Consider the following 18,356-nt stretch of genomic DNA (forward strand, 5'->3'; position numbering starts at 1 on the left):
AAGCTCAGTTAGTAGCCTCACCCAAAACTAGACACTGATAGTGAACACCACCTGCCCAGGGATGCTACCAGCTGATACACCCAGAGCTCAATTTAAGCCAAATGGTGAGTGACTATCTATGCCAAAGCAAACCTGTAATGGCTGAAAAAAAAACTATTTACTCAAATGGGCAGATGTTGACATAAAGAATTGAGGATCATAAGAATTTGGGAAAACATGATAGCACCAAAAGAAACTAATAGAGCTCCAATAACTAACCACAATGATAAGGAGTTCTATAAATTGTAAGAGAATCTAGAATAGTCACCTTAAAGAAGCTTAGTGAACCACAAGAACATACAATTAAATAAAATTAGGAAAACAAAGCATTAACAAAATGAGGAGTTCTACAAAAAGAAACCATGAAAAAAAAAAAAATTAGACGTCTTCGACCTGAAAAATACAACTGAAGAATTCAATAGAGAATGCCAAGAGCAGACTTGACCGTGAAGGAGAAAAAAAAAAAAAAAAACAATGATCTACAATATAGGGCATATTAAATTATCCAGAGGAGCAAAAAAACAAAGAATGAAAAAAATGAAGAGAGTCTTATAGGATTTATGGGAACAGTTAAACACACACACACACATACACACACACACACACACACACACACACACACACACACACTATCTGCTTATATAGGAAACCAGAAGAAGAGTAAAGAAAATGGGACAGAAAATATATTTAAATTAATAATGGCTGAGACATCCCAAATCTGGGAAAATGGACATCCAGATCTATGAGGCCCAAAAGATGCAAAAATGGTTGAATCCAGATAGAGTTACCTCCAGAAACATTATAATTAAATTGTCTAAAGTCATATCCACCATAGCCAAACTGTGGAAGGAGCTGAGATGCCCTTCAACAGATGAATGGATAAAGATGTGGTTCATATATATGATGGAATATTACTCAACCATCAGAAAAGATGAATACCCAGCATTGGCACTGACATGGATGGAACTGGAGGGGATTATGCTAAGTAAAATAGCTCATGCAGAAAAAGACAGTTATCATAAAGTTTCACTCATATATGAAACATAAGGAATAGCACAGAGAACATTAGGGGAAGGAAGAAAAAACTGAAGGGGGGAAATTCAGAGGGGGACACAAACCATGAGAGACTATGGACTCTGGGAAACAATCTGAGGGTTTCAGAGGGGAGGAGGGAAAGGGGATGGGATAACCTGGTGATGGGTATTAAGGAGGGCATATGCTGTAATGAGCAATGGGTGTTATATTGAAATAATGAATCACTGAATACTAAAAAAAAAAAAAAAAAAGTCCCAAAGAAATAATTTTGAAAGCAGCAGTATAAAAGCAACAAATCACCTACAAAAGAAGCTCTGTAAGACTATAGCAGATAATTCAATAGAAACTTTGCAGGCCAGCAGAGAATGAAATAATACAATCAAACTATTGAAAGAAAAAACTATCAACCAATAATATGACTGGACAAGCTGTCCTTTAGAAATGAAGGAGCAATAAAGACTTTCCTAAACAAACAAAAACCGAGGGAATTCTTCACAACTAAACCTGACATACAAGAAATGGTTAGAGTTCTTTGAGTGCAATTGAAAGAACACTAATTAGCATCATTAAAACATATAAAGGCAATATAAAACTATCTGATAATGATAAACGTATTCTTAAAGTCAGATTCCATAACATGTTAATGGTGGAGTGTAATCACTAACAACTTAAGTTTAAAAATTAAAAACAAAATATATGAAATATGAAATATAGCCAAAACTAAAATACTCTATTACAGGATATACTTCATTTAAAATGTGTGAAGTGTGGAGGGCCTGGAGGGCTCAGTTGGTTATGTATCTGACACTTGGTTTTGGCTCAGATCATGATCTCATGGGTTGTGGGATTGACCCCGATGTCAGTCTCCACACTCAGCCAGAGTCTGCTTGAGATTCTCTCTCCTCTCCCTCTGCCCCTCCCTTGCTCAGGCTTACTCACTATCAAGTAAATAAATAAATCTTTTTTAAAAATGTGTAAAGTGTAACATCAACAACCTAAACTTTGAAGGGGAAAATCCACAAGGAAACAAAGGTTTTGAATGACACAAGGGACCAAGTGGACTTAACATATACATTCAGAACATTTTATCCTAAAGCAAGAGAATATACATTCTTTTCCAGCACACTTGGAACAGTCTCCAGAATAGATCACATGCTAGGACATAAACTCAGCCCTCAGCAAGTCCAAGAAAAAGATGGAGATCATCCCATGCATAAAATCAGACTACAGTGCTATGAAACTTAAAGTCAACCATAAGAAAATTTTTGGAAAGACAATAAATACATGAAGGTTAAAGAACATCCTATTTTTTTTTTTTAAGATTTTATTTATTTATTTGACAGAGAGAAATCACAAGTACACTGAGAGGCAGGCAGAGAGAGAGAGAGAAGGAAGCAGGCTCCCCGCTGAGCAGAGAGCCCGATGCGGGACTCGATCCCAGGACCCTGAGATCATGACCTGAGCCGAAGGCAGCGGCTCAACCCACTGAGCCACCCAGGCGCCCTAAAGAACATCCTATTAAACAATGAATGGATTAACCAGGAAATTAAAGAAGAAATTTTTTAAAAAACACACACATGGAAACAAATGAAAATGGAAACACAATAGTCCAAAACCCTTGGGATACAGAAAACATGGTCCAAACCTACCACAAAAATTGAGAAAAATCTCAAATATACCATCTAATCTTACACTTAAAGGAGCTAGAAAAAGAACAAAAATTAAAGGCTAAAGCCAGCAGAAGAAGGGAACTATTAAAGATTAAAGCAAAAATAAGTGATATAAAAAACAACAACAAAAAAAGTAGAACAGATCCCTGAAACCAGAAGCTAGTTCTGTGAAAAAATTAATGAAATTGATAAACTCCTAGCCATCCTTATCAAAAAGAATAGAGAAAGAATGCAAATAAATAAAATCATGAATGAAAGAGGAGAAATCACAACCAATACCACAGAAATACAATTATAAGAGAATATTGTGAAAAATTATATGACAAAAAGTTAAGCAATTAGGAAGAAATAGATCAATTCCTAAAAAACATATAAGCTACCTAACCTGAAACAAGAATTAGAAAATTTGAACAGACTGATAACCAGCAAAGAAATCAAATCAGTAACCAAAAATCTCCTAATAAACAAAAATTACAGAGGCAGATGGCTTTACAGGGGAATTCTCCCAATCATATAAACAAGGGTTAATACCTATTTTCCCCAAACTATTCCAAATAATAAATGCAGAAGGAAAACTTCCAACTTCAATCCCTGACAAAGATTACATAGTCAGGGCAAACCAGACAAAGATTACATTGAAAAAGAGAACTGCAGAACAATATCCCTGAACAATACAGATGCAAAAATTCTCAGCAAAACACTAGCAAATTGAATCCAACAGTACATTAAAAAAAAAAAAAATCATTCACCACAGTCAATTGGGATTTATTCCTGGGTTGCAGGGGTGGTTCAATATTCACAAATCAATGTGATACTCCACATCAGTAACAGAAAAGATAAGAACCATATGATCCTCTAAATAGATGCAGAAAAAACATTTGACGAGTACAACATCCATTCTTGATGGAAACCACCAACAACATAGGGATATAAAGAACATACTTCAAGATCATAAAGGCCATACGCAAAAAACCACAGCTAATATCATCTTCAATGGTGAAAAACTGAGAGCTCTTCCTCTGCAGTCAGGAATAAGACAGGGATTTCCACTTTCATCGCTGTTATTTATTTATTTATTTTTAAAAGATTTTATTTATTTATTTGACAGAGATTACAAGTAGGCAGAGAGGCAGGCAGAGAGAGAGGAGGAAGCAGGCTCCCCGCTAAGCAGAGAGTCCGATGTGGGGCTCGATCCCAGGACACTGGGATCATGACCCAAGCCAAAGACAGAGGCTTTAACCCACCGAGCCAGCCAGGCACCCCACACCGCTGTTATTTAAATAATACTGGAAGTCCTAGCCTCTGCAACCAGACAACAAAAAGAAATAAAAGGCATCCAAATCAGCAAGGAAGAAGTAAAACTTTCACTGTTTGCAGGTGACAAGATACTCTATGCAGAAAACCCAATAGACTCCACCAAGAAATTACTAGAACTGATATGCAAATTCAGTTTAAGTCCCAGGATACAAAATCAACGTACAGAAATCTGTTGCATTTCTATAAATCAGTAATGAAGCGGCAGAAAGAGAAATCAAGGAATCAATCCCATTTACAATTGCAACAAAAACTGTAAGATACTTAGGAATAAACCTAACCAAAGAAAGAAAATATCTATACTCTGAAAATGATTAAAAACTTATGAAAGAAATTGAAGATGTCATAAAGAAGTGGAAAAACATTCCATGCTCATAGGCTAGAAGAATAAATATTGTTAAAATGTCTATAGTACCCAAAGCAATCTATATATTTAATGCTATCCCTATCAAAATACCACCAGCATTTTTCACAGTGCTGGAACAAATAATCCCAAAATTTGTATGGAACCACAGAAGACTCTAAATACCCAAAGCAATCTTGAAAAAAAAAAGCAAAGCTGGAAGCACCATAATTCCAGACTTTAAGTTATATTACAAAGCTGTAGTCATCAAGACAACATGATACTGGCACAAAAATAGACACAGAGATCAATAGAACAAAATACAAAACCCAGAAATGGACCTATAACTATATGACCAACTAATCTTCAACAAAGAAGGAAAGATTATCTAATGGGAAAAAGACAACTTCAACAGTGGTGCTGGGAAGAGGACAGCAACACTCAAAAGAATGAAACTGTACCACTTCCTTACACCATACAAAAAAAAAAAAAATTCAAAATGAAAGATCTAAATGTGAGACAGAAAACCATCAAAATCCTAGAAGAAAACACAGGCAGCAACCTCTCTGATATCAGCTGCAGCAACTTCTTACTAGATACGTCTCTAGAAGTGAGGAAAATAAAATCAAAAATGAACTATTCATACTTTATCAAAATAAAAAGCTTCTGCACAATGAAGGAAACAATCAAAAAAACTAAAAGGCAACTTCCAGAATAGGAGAAGATATTTGCAAATGACATATCTGATAAAGCATAAGTATCCAAAATCTATAAAGAACTTACCAAATTCAACACCCCAAAAATGAATAACCCAGTTTAAAAAAAGGGAAGACATTAATAGACATTGTTCCAAAGAGGATATTCAGATGGCTAGCAGACTCATGAAAAGATGTTCAACATCTCTTATCAACAGGGAAATGCAAATCAAAACCACAATGAGATGCCACCTCACACCAATCAGAATAGCTAAAATAAACAACTCAGGAAACAACAGATGGCAAGATGCAGAGAAAGATGCCCTCTCACACTGTTGGTGGGAATGCAAACTGGTGCAGCTACTCTGGAAAACAATATGGAGGTTCCTTAAAAAGTTAAAATAGAAATACCCTACACTCCAGCTATTGCACTACTAGGTATTTATACAATTATATACAAAAATACTGATTTGAAGGGATACTGCATCCTGATGTTTATAGCAGCTTTATTGACAATAGCCAACTTATAGAAAGAGCCCAAATGTCCATCAACTAATACGTGGATAAAGAAGACTATTGAACTATTACTCAGCCATCAAAAAGAATGAAATCTTGCCATTTGCAATGATGTGGATGGAGCTAGAGAGTACGTTGGTAAATGAAATAGAGTAAGACAAATACCGTATGGTTTCACTCATATGTGCAATTTAACAAGCAAAACAAATGAACATGGTGGGGGAAATAGAGGCAAACCATAAAACAAACTCTTAAATATAGACAACAAACTGAGGGATGCTGGAGGGGAGGTGGGAGATATGGGTTAAACTGGTAATGGGTATTGAGGGCACCGGTTGTGATGAGCATTGAGTGTTGTATATAAGTGATGAGTCACTAAATTCTCTACCTGAAACTAACATTACATATATGTTAACTAATTGGAATTTAAATAAAAACCTGAAAAAATAAATTTAATGAAGGAAAAGAAAAACATGCATACTCTGAAAACTATAATAGACTGAAGAAAAAAATTGAAGACAAAGGAAATAAATGGAAACTTATACCATGCTCTTGGGTTGGAAGAATTAATATTGTTAAAATGTCCATACTACCTAAAGCAATCTATAAATTCAATGCAATCCTTATCAAAATACCAATAGTATCTTTTACAAAAATAGAACAAATTATCTTAATATTTGTATAGAGCCATGAAAGACTCCAAATAGCTAAAGTCATCTTGAGAAAAAAGGACAAAGCTGGAAGTATCACAATCCCAGATTTCAAGCTGTACCACAAAGCTACAGTAATCAAAACACTGTGGTTGTGGTAAACACACACACACACACACACACACACACACACACACACACACGGCACATAAGGCAAGAAAAAAAAAAGAACAGAAAACCCAAAACCTACAATTATATGATCAATTAATCTGGAACAAAAATATGCAATGAAGGAAAAGACAGTCTCTCCAATCAATAATGTTGGGAAAACTGGACAGCTATGTGCAAAAGAATTAAACTAGACCACCTTCTTATGCCACACACATAAATGAAAATAAATGGAAATAAACTCAAAAAGATTAAAAACTTAAATGTAAGGTGTACAATTACGATACTCCTAGAAAAAGAAACATAGGGAACATAGGGGGCACCTGGGTGGCTCAGTGGGTTAAAGCCTCTGCCTTTGGCTCAGGTCATGATCCCAGGGTCCTGGGATCGAGCCCCACATTGGGCTCCCTGCTCAGCAGGGAGGCTGCTTCTGCCTCCTTCTCTCTCTGCCTGCCTCTCTGCCCACTTGTGATCTCTGTCTTTCAAATAAATAAATAAAATCTTTAAAAAAAAAACAAAAAAGAAAGCAACATAGGGAGTAATCTCCAGGATATCAACCTTAGCAATATTTTTCTCAATCTGTCTCCCCAGGCAAGTGAAACAAAAGCAAAAATAAATTTTTGGACCACATCAAAATAAGAAGGTTTTGCATAACAAAGGAAACAACCTAAAAGGCAACCTATCAAATGGAAAAGATATTTCCAATGATGTATCCAATGTCGTGGCGGGCGCAATAAACTGACCAGGAATGTGAGGGTAAGAGGATGATGAAAGAAATTAAGAGACAAAGAGATGGGGGCAGGAGGAGCACCAAGGAGGATGTCCCATAGTGCCAAAGTTTATTTTGCAGAGTTCTGATTTATACCACACAGTAAGGGAATCACCTCCTGTATATCTGGTGCTAGTTTCTATTTTGGCCTGAGAGTAGCTGGCCATGCTGAGATATCAGACAGCCTTGACCTTCGTGGTTTGGACACTTAGGCCATAACTCAATATTCACAAAACATAGGAGCCTTATTAACTTAGTCTTGAGACCGCAGCTGCAATGGCAACAAGCCAAACCTTACAATGTTCTCATAACAATCACCAGGGAAACACGGTGGCACTCTAGCTCGCCACCCATGAAAGTCCTTGGTTGAAGAGGTTCCCAAGAACTGTTGCTCTATTGGGTTAACCCCTTCTAGGCATGAGGCTCCCAAAAATCCAATAAGGGGTAAATATGCAAAATATATAAAGAAATCATGTTCCTCAACACCAAAAAAACAGATAATCTGATTTAAAAATAGATAGAGGACCTGAATAGACTTTTCTCCACAGAAGACATACTGATGGCCAAGAAATAAATGAGCAGATTCTCAACATCAGTAATCATCAGGGAAATGCAAATCAAAACCACCATGACACATCACCTCACACCTGTCAGAATGGCTAATATCAAAAAGATAAGAAATAGCAAGTGTTAGCTTGCTATGGGATGCGGAGGGAGCCCTCGTGCTCTGTTGGTAGGAATGTAAGCAGCAGCTTACACTGAGGTTGTGTCCTTAAAAACTTATCAACAGCAATACCATATAATAGTTCCACTGCCGGATATTTACCCAGAGAAAATGAAAACACTAATTTGAAAACATAAATGCACTCATGTTCACTGAAGCATTATTTAAAATAGATAAGCTGTGAAAGTAACCCAAGTGTCCACTGAAGGATAAATGGATAAGAAGATGTGAGATATATATATATAAACAATGGAATATTACTCATAAAAATCAATGAAATCTTGCCATTCGTGACAACATGGGCAGATCTACAGGGTATTATTCCAAGTGAAATAAGTCAGACATAAAAAGACAAATCTACAAGATTTCATTCATATGAGAAATCAAAAAAAAAAAAAAAAGAAAGAAAGAAAAGAAACAGACTCATAAATACAGAGAACAAAACTGGTAGTTGCCAAAAAGGAGGAGGGTCAAGTACATGGGAAAAATATGTGAAGGGCATTAAGAGGTATAAAATTCATTATAAAATAAATAATCCATGGGGATGAAAAGCACAGCCTAGAGAATTTAGCCAATAATACCGTAATAGCTTTGTATGGTGACAGATGGTCACTATACTTACCATGGTGAGCACTGTATAACGTACAGAATTGTCCAATCTCTCTGTTGTACACCTGAAATTAATATAGCATTGTATGTCAACTATACTTCAATTAAAAAAATACAACCCATCAAGACTTAATCGGGAAGAAATAAAATATCTGAATAAAGCAATTACTAGAAAGGAAATTGAATTAGTAGTTTTTTAGAATGTTCCAGTGAAGTAAAGCTCAAGACTAGATGACCTCACTAGTGAATTTTACCAAATAGTTGAAGAATTAACACCAGTTCTTCTCAAACTCAACCAAAAAAAAAAAAAAAATTAAAGGTGCTGGAACACTCTCAAATTCATTTTATAAAACCAGCATTATGAACTCCAAAAGCAAAGCCAGAAAAGGGCACCACAAGAAAGTACACACCAATATTCCTGATGAATATTGAAGGAAAATTGACAATAAAATACTAGCGACTGAATTCAGCAGCATGTTAAGATATCATTTACCATGATCAAGTTATAGCTAAAAAATCCAGACTGAAATCAATAAGGAAACAGAAGACCTGAATACACTATAAACCAATTGACCTAACAGACATATACAGAACACTCAACAGCAGCATATACATTCTTCTAAAAGACATACGGAACAATCTGCAGAACAGACTACATGTTGGGCCATAAAACAATTCTCAACAAATTTAAGACAACTGAAAAAATACCAAGTATCCTCTCTGACCCCAATAAAAAGAAACTAGAAATCAACAGGAGGAAAAACAAGAAAATCCACAAATATATGGAAGTTAACTCACTCTTAACTAATCAGTGGGTCAAAGAAGAAATCACAAGGGACTAAGAAAATATCTGGAGGTTAACGAAAGCAAAACACAACATTCCAAAATTAAAGGATGCAGTGAAAACACTACTGATATGGATATTTATAGAGAAAATGCTTACATTAAAAAATAATAAATTTCTCAAACCAATAACCCAACTTTTTACCTTGAGGAACTCTAAAACATAAAAAGAAACTATAGATGATTCTCAATTTATGACAGTTTGTCTAACGATTTTTCTACTTTACAATGATGCAAAAGTGACACACATTTAATAGAAACTGTACTTTGATTTTTGAATGTGGATCTTTTTCCAAGCTAGCACTAGGGAGTACATACTCCCCTGTGATGCTAGGCAGTGACAGTGAGCCATGGCTTCCAGTCAGCCATGTTATCACAAGGGTAAATAATTTATACATATATATAGCCATTCTGTACCTATACAATCATTCTGTTTTACCTTTTTAGTACAAGATTTAATAAATTACATGAGATATTAGACACTTTATTATAAAATAGGCTTTGTATTTGATGATTTTTCCCAGCTGTAGGCTAATGGAAGTGTTCTGAGATGTTTAAGGTAGGCGAGGGTAAGCTCTGACGTTAGGTAGGTTAGGTGTAGTAGATGCATTTTTTACTTACATTTTCAACTTACAATAGGTTTATCATGCCATAGCTCCACAGTAAGTTGAAGAAGATCTGAAACCAAAACTTAACAGAGGAAGGAAATAATAAAGAACGTAACGGAAAAATGAAAGAATAGAAAAACAATTTTTAAAATCAATGAAAACAAGAGTCGTTTTCCTGAAAAGATCAATAACTTTAAAAAATTCTTAGCTAGACTAATAAAAAAGGCACAGATAAATAAAACAGAAATAGGGGCACCTGGGTGGCTCTGTCAGTTAAACACCAGCCTTCAGTACATGTCATGATTCCGTGGTCCTGGGATCAAACCCCACATCAGGCTCCCCTGTCGGCAGGAAGCCTGCTTCCCCCCATCCCTCTGCCTGCCACTGTCCCTGTTTGTGCTCTCTCCCTCTCTGTCAGATAAATAAAATCTTTTTTTAAAAAAAAGAAAGAAAGAAAGAAAGAAAAGGAATGAAGAGAGGACATTTCAATTAATGTCATAGAAATAAGAAGAATTATAAGACTACTAAGAATAATCATATGCCAACAAATTGGATACCTATAAGAAGAAAAAGGAAAACTACTACCAAGATTAAATGCGTATCAAAACTAAATCACAAAGAAATTTTTTAAATGTGACCAGACAAATAAAGAGGAAGGATATCGGATCAGTAATCAAAAACATCTCAATACAGAAAAGCTCAGGACCAGATGAATTCACTGGAGAATTCAACCAAACATTTAAAGAAAAATTAACACTAATCTCCCTCAAGCTCTTACTAAGAATTGTATAGGAGAAAACACTTCCAAACTCATTCTATGATGTCAGCATTATCCTGATACCAAAACCAGATAAAGAAACTACAAGAAAAATAGAAGTCAATTATCATTGGTGATGACTAATGCAAAAACCATTTATAAAATAATAGCAAAATGAATTCAAAAGTTCATTAAGGGGATCATACATTATGACCAAGTGGGATTTATACATGGAACATAAGAATGGTTTAACATACTAAAAAAATCAATCAATGTAGTTCCATACATTAATAAATGAATGACAACAAAACCCCACATGATCATTTCAATTGATGCCAAAAAAAGTGAAAAAATTCAGCACTATTATATCATAAAAACACCCAACAAACTAATAGAAGTACCTCAACATAATAAAAGCCATATATGATCACAGACAATATCACACTCAACAATGAAAGACTATCTTCTTTTTTACTAAGCACAAGAAAAAAGATAACCATGTCCACCTTCACCACACAATTCGGCATTGTACTATAGGTCCTAACTACAGGATTTAGAGAACAAAAAGAAAAAAGGTATTGAAATGAGAAATAAGTAAAATTATGTCTGTTAACCAATGATTTCATAAGCAGAAAACCCTACATATTCCACAAAAAAAAACAACTGTTTGAGCTAGGAAACAATTTCAGTAGTTATAATATAAAATCAACACACAAAAATCAGTTGTTTCTGGACACGAACATTTCTGTACATGAACATGATCAATCACAAAAGGGAATTAAGAAAATTCTCCCTTTTACTATAGTATCAAAAAGGATAAAATACTTAAGAATGGACTTAACCAATGAGGTAAAAGTCTTGCACACTGAAAGCTGAAGGCATTGGTAAAAGAAATCAAAGAATACACAGACAAATGGAAAGATATCTCATGCTCATTAACTGGAAGACTTTGTAGTGTTAAAATAATGTTAAAATGCCCAAAATACCAGATGAAGCTATCTAAAGATTCACTGCAATCTTTATTAGAATCCCAATGGCATATTTTTCAGAAATAGAAAAAAATAGCCTAAAAGAAAAATGTTACAGTGTCTCATTTCCCAATTTTGAAACATACTACAAAGCAACAGTAATGAAAACTATATGGTATTAGCATAAAGACAGATATATGGAACAATGGAATAGAATAGAGAATTCAGAAATAAAGCCCTGAGTATATATGGCCAAATGTTTTTCAACACTGGTGCCAGCATACACAGTGGAAAATAATCCATGTCTTCAACAAATGGCGCTGGAAAATCTATATCTACCTACATGTCAAAGAATGAAATTGGACTCTTACACAAAAGTTAACTCAAAATTAGCATAAATGTAAGACCTAAAATTATGAAACTCCTGGAAAAAAGCATAGGAAAAAACCTTTAGTACATTGGATTCGGCAATCACTTGTTGGATATGATACCAAAAACACAGGAAACAAAAGTACAAATAAACAAATGGGATTACATTAAACTTCACTTTTGTGCATCAAAGAAAACAATCAACAGAGTGAAAAGGCAGCTTACAGAATGGGAGAAAGCATTTACAAACCACATATCTGATAAGAAGTCAATATGTAGAATATACAAAAGAAATCCTATAGCTTAACAACAACAAAAAACTTTAAAATTCTTTATTAATGGAAATATTAATATTAATAATGGAAAACAGTACAACAGTTCCTCAAAAAATTAAGCATAGAATTAACATATGTTCTAACAATCCAGCTTCTGGGTATACATTCAAAAAAATCAAAGCAAGATCGCAAAGAGATATTTACACATTCATGTTCCTTGGAGCATTATTCGCAATAGCCTGAAGGTAGAAGAAACCCAAAGGCCCATTAATAGAAGATTGGGTAAAGAAAATGCAATGGCTATATGCACATGCAGTGGGATAGTCACAGCCTTAAGGAGGAAGATAATCCAGCCGTGTGCTACAATATGGATGAAACCTGAGGACATTATGCGAAGCAAAATAAGCCAGTCACAAAAGTTCAAATTCTGTATAATTCCACTCATATGTATTATCTAAAGTAGTCAGAATCATAGAAACAGAAAGTCAAAAGGTATTTGCCAAGGGTGGGGCAGGGGTTGCAGGGGGGAGGGGGAATTAGTGTTCAATGGGCATAGAATGTTGGTTTTCAGGATGAAAAGATTCTAGAGATCTGTTGAACAACAATGTGAATATACTTAACACTACTGAACTATACATTTAAAAATGGTTAGTATGGAAAATTTAATACTAAATGCTTTTTACTACAATAAAAAAAAAGAATGAGGGGAAATTGGGATTCAATGCTAGATCTCTCTGACTTCAAATTATGTACAAATAAATATTTATTAAATATTTAGCAGTTATTAACTGCTAAGTTTAGGTTACTATGAAACAAAAATTTAATGTATAATGTTTTCCTTTCCCTTCATTGACTTATTTTTGTTGATTATGCTTAAAATTCTGTTTTCCTATTTCTAATTGCTTTGTAAATTTACAGGAATATAATTTTAGAATATGTATTGGCATTGTACTAAGTCAGTGTAACCAGGTGTAAAAAAAAAAAAAAAAAACCTTTCCACTCTTTAATGAGTCAATGGACTTCAATTTTTTAACCTCTGATAATATTTAGCTCAGCTTCCCTGCCTCATACCCACCTCTTCTGGAGTCAACAGACACCCTATGGAATGAAATATTTTTATAACATATCTTAAAATTTTAATATCTGAAAGTTTCCTATATCTAAATCTATATTTATTTATTTATTTATTTATTTTGCTAACCCTTGTTTATGGTAGCTAATTTTCTTTTGAATTTGAGCTCATATATGGCTGGAAATAATCTGTGGGAATACCTGTGGGAATACCTGCTTGAAGTGCATTCCTATAGAGAGAAACATTCTTTGCCTCCAACAGGTGCCCCTGGCTCTTACCAAGCAGGAATAAATGTAGCCTCATAGTTCAGAATCTCCTAACTACCCATGTTGTACAAATTAAAAACCTAAACCCATACAAGATCATAAATATAATGATGAATCCTCAATATGAAAATTTTATTCGTTTTTCTATTATTTCATTTATCTAGAACCGAGAACAAAACAGATGACTTGTTTTATCCCTTCACTTAAAAGTAGCATATTTGTTTTGTGGACTATTCTTTCAATGAGGCTGAAGCAGTTAAACATTATTATATGTGGGGCCTGAGGGTTTCACTGAGGATGTAGTTCTTTTGAACAAAAGAAAAATAGACTGACAAGCTTTAAAAATATAAAAAATGTTTTACTTTACAAAAACATGTAGAAACTCATATTTAAAATAAATGAATTCAACACTTGGCTTATGAACAATTTTTAAGAAGTTATTAACTGCAAAAACAAAATAAATATTTATCAAAAACGTTTTAAAATTTTTATTACATCATTGAAATCAAGTTAAATACAAAGGTTAAATCACTTTAAAATAGCAATACATAAAAAAGGACCTACCAGAATTTTATCCACAACAATATATATTTCAAGATATTGAGGATGTAACTTGAGAAATTCAGTTCTCTGGAAAACACACAACATGAGTCCTGAGGAATTTCCAAAAATTTACCTTCTATAGAAATTATATTCAGAAACTGAGAGACGTGATGCTACTGACTACATAATAAAGCGGCATCCAAATACAAAATTTAGGTACTATTCAGAAAATTCCAGTCCAAAAAGTTCCTGTGGTTAATAAAGGTGTTCAATGAGATCCCAAGCTATACAATACAAGAATCCAGGTATCTGTTGATTTTAGCAATAGTTGCAATTAGAAATTTTAAGATTACAACATAAATCTTTTCCTTCTTCCCTTGTGATAGTTTTCATAGTAGTCTTCCATGTGGACAGATTTTCTGCTACCAATGATTAGGAAACTACTTCCGGCAAACAATAAAGTTAAGAAAAATATTACTGAAGTTTACAACCAATGGCAGTTCACTGGAGCCAGGAAAGCTATTTATGACATCAAAGCAGTTTGCTAGCCTTTGTGGAAGAAGAATTCATCACATTGCCTTACCTGTAGCTTATATAGGCCACTAATAGTATTTCTGAACTCTCTTAAAACAAAGATTTAATTTAGAAATGCAGATTATGTGATATTTTCACCTAATTTATCAGCCTAATTGAGGAAAAGGAGTAATTTACATTAGCTATTCAAATGTCCACATGCGAAAATTAATTTTTTGGTTTCTTGAATCCTATATTCACATGTGTCCAAGATTGATTACCTAAGTCTTTACTAAACTTTAATCTAATGACAAGCTTAATGGGGAACTTAATTTTATTCTTTACCCATTTTAAAAGTCAAACAAGGTCCTCATGAAAAAGTAAAACAATCTTAAATCTGCAGACCATCAAATTTTGCTCTGAAAGTAGTTTTCATTTTATGAAATTATAAGGAATAAGTTAAATTTAAAAAGTCAACACTTACTTCTGAACTTTTCCTGATATGATAATACATGTTATTATAGCTGTAAGTCTTAGTTTCTCCTAAAAGAGGTACAACAATATCATATTTTTCTTCATAAATCATGTGCACAAATCCTGATACAGCCTCCATTGGTTCAATTCCGTATGAGATGTTTTTAAGCTGTAATGTTCCCCTGAGTATTAAAAAAATCAAAACAAGTCTGAAATTATTCTACCAAAACTATAATATTCTAAGGAGTAATTTTGGCAAAAAAAAAAAATTTTTTTTCTTACATTTAAAGTCACCTTGGTTTCTCTAGTTTATTCATTGAGGTATTAAACTCAAGACTGGACCAGTTAATATCACAGGATGCATACTGCCTTATATTACAATATTCTAAGAGAAATATTTTTATTATCTTAAAGAAAGCATGTAAGTGTCATGGATCCATGTGATTAAACAGGTTAGGAACCCTTCCTAGAGTACAGATTTTCTAAGCCAGCTTGTCAGATCTTTAGGCACTCTCTTCCTTAGTGTTAGGTCCTTTCTTCTTTTTGAGATACCTACTCTTCCCTGAGACTTAATGTCACACATCATTTTTTGTGTGGACTTAAATGAAGGTATTACCTGCCTAAACATGACTGGAAGCAGAGCTAAAATACCTATCAGATCTAGGCATTCTACAATTTTCAACCATGCTAGGAAATTAAGAAATCAATAAAAATATTAAAAATCTAGAAAAAGTAAAGTACGAAGAGACCAACAAACACCCCCTACACTCAAGACCACTCAAAGCCTCAAGCAACAGATCCTGTTAGCATCAACAAGTACATAAACAATGAATCGTGAAACACTGCATCAAAAACTCGTGATGTGGGGCACCTGAGTGGCTTCAGCTCAGGTCATGAACTCAGAGTCCTGGGATCGAGCCCCACATTGGGCTCTCTGCTTGGCAAGGTGCCTACTTCCCGCTCTTTTTGCCTGCCTCTCTGCCTACTTGTGATCTCTCTCTCTTTCTGTCAAATAAATAAATAAAATCTAAAAAAAAAAAAAAACCTCATCATGTATATATTATAGTGACTAACATAACACAATAAAAATTAAAAAAAAAAAGAATCAACAAGTAGTCTTCCAACAGGGACAAATGCTGCCAAGGTGACCAATATTTTATTTTACCAGTAATTCTGAGTCACTCCTTAGGGAACTGAGATAACAAAGTTGAATATAGAACTAGAAAAGATAAACAGAGGACCAACTCAGGTTAACAGGATCAATACTGGCAAATGGAATATCTTTAAATAGGTTACAACCTGAGTCCTGAACAAGTATGGAGTGACACAAGAGAATGTGGAAAACCTGCAACATATCCATGATAACTGCAATCCACCTGAAAAAAAATACACAAGAATAAATGGATAATTTATTTTTAAAATGGACATCCCACCTGTGTCACTTGTATTTATTACTTTATCTACCCTAGTGCTTTAACATGCATAGGCAATTAGCCAACAAACTTTTGCCAGGTAGGAATAAGAATTAGTCCAAGTTATTCAATTTCAGTGAATGTGTAAAATAATATTCTAGAAATTTCAGAATATTTACATTTTTAAAGATAATCCAGAGTAAGAAGTTTGTAAGAAAAAGCTCAGTCTTACCTGTGCTAACAAAGGCTGAGAATGTTGGATGTCATCGTTGTCATAAAAGTAAACAACAGAAACTGAATATAAAAATAATCTAGACCAAAAAAATCACAAAACATGCTCAAGTTGTGAAACAGAAAACATAGAAAAAATTATTCTTCATAATACAAATTGTTCTTTCACTGAGGAATTGTAGTGTCAATTACCTTTACATAGTCAATCGTCCAAATACTTTTGTCATCTACAATAAACCAGATGCTGAAGAAAGTATTGTAACATACAGTGCTAAAATACATGTCAATGAACAACCAAAACAGCTAGAAATAGTAAATAGTAAAATAACATAGGTCCCAAGTTCCAGCATAGAATTTAAAAATTTTTGTGTTTATTTATTTTGTGTTTAAAAATGTTGTGTTAAAACTGATTCCAGATTTTAAACCTAAATCTTAAAGGGTTAGAACAAAATTTTAAAATATTTTCTTGAGGAGGAGGGGCAAGACGGCAGAGAAGTAAGAGACCCTGTTTCAACTGGTCCCCTAAAGTGAGCTAAATATCTACCAGAACACTCTGAACACCCATGAAATTGGCCTGAGATGTAAGATTACACACTTCTGGATCTCTACAGAGGCAGATGACAGCAGTGGAGAAGTAAAGCAGAGTGGGAATGCTTGGACTGATACTGGAAGATAAACAGAAGAGGAGGGAGCCACCAGAAGGGACACATTAGAAAGTAATACCCCAATATTAAAGTGTCCTGTGGTTGGGGACAAACATTAACTTGGAGTCTGGTTAAAAGCACTCAAAAAGAGCAAAAGATCTTAAGAGGCAACTGGTGGAATCTGGTGGTCAAGGGCATGGGCCCAGGATGGTCACCTCTGGTGACCACCCATGTCAGAGAGAGTCTGGTGGGGCCACCAATCTGTGGTCCTTGAGCCCATGGCTTTCTGCTGCTTGCACTACTACTCAGGTTGGGCACACTCCCACCTGAGACAGCCTGGTGTGGGCACCAGTGGGTGGCCTCTGGGCCTACAGCCTTCCTCGACCTGCGTGACTGCGGGGTCTGAGCACACCCAGCCGGCACCTAAGAGAACTCAGCACCAACTCCGGTTGGGGTCTCTCAGCCTGCAGCCTTTGGCAACCTGCACCTCCCCTGGCATGGACCGTAGATAGCATTCCCAGCAACAGCAGTAACTGGAATCGGGCTCACCCAGACCTATATTGCTCACAGTTTTAGTGGCACCAGCATGCAGAGACAAGCAGGGGCCTTGGGCAACCACTGGGAGAGTGGCTAGGGGTGCGCACCACCAGTGGGAGGTTGTGGTGTCTGGCAGAGTTTGCAGAGGGGGAGTCTGTGTTTTCTGGACCATCCAGGGGGGAGCAAACTGAGGCCTCTCTCTGAGGCAGAGGTCTGGGGGTGGACAGTTTGCTTTCCACTAAACCTCTGAAAAGCCAAAAAGCCACAAAAAGCCACCAAAGAACAAAACCCTCCAGAGAACATAAGCCTGAA

General features: G+C 35.1%; 1 protein-coding gene across 6 annotated transcripts in view; it reads right to left on the bottom strand.

Moving 5' to 3' along the window:
- Positions 1 to 18,356, bottom strand: part of LOC116581924 (disintegrin and metalloproteinase domain-containing protein 5-like) — a 139,829-nt gene that overhangs the window by 94,304 nt on the left and 27,169 nt on the right. For 5 of the 6 annotated variants that reach the window (XM_032329264.1, XM_032329268.1, XM_032329265.1 and 2 more), the window contains 4 exons: positions 16,865 to 16,943; positions 16,520 to 16,596; positions 15,231 to 15,402; positions 14,255 to 14,320 (listed from right to left, as the gene is read on the bottom strand). In XM_032329264.1, coding sequence (XP_032185155.1) covers positions 14,255 to 14,320; positions 15,231 to 15,402; positions 16,520 to 16,596; positions 16,865 to 16,943 — 394 coding nt within the window. Of the gene's footprint in view, positions 1 to 14,254; positions 14,321 to 15,230; positions 15,403 to 15,502; positions 16,076 to 16,519; positions 16,597 to 16,864; positions 16,944 to 18,356 lie in introns of those variants that run through there. The other variant, XM_032329269.1, reaches the window with a different exon arrangement.

This window comes from Mustela erminea, chromosome 21 (assembly GCF_009829155.1).
Source record: "Mustela erminea isolate mMusErm1 chromosome 21, mMusErm1.Pri, whole genome shotgun sequence".
NCBI lineage: Eukaryota > Metazoa > Chordata > Mammalia > Carnivora > Mustelidae > Mustela > Mustela erminea.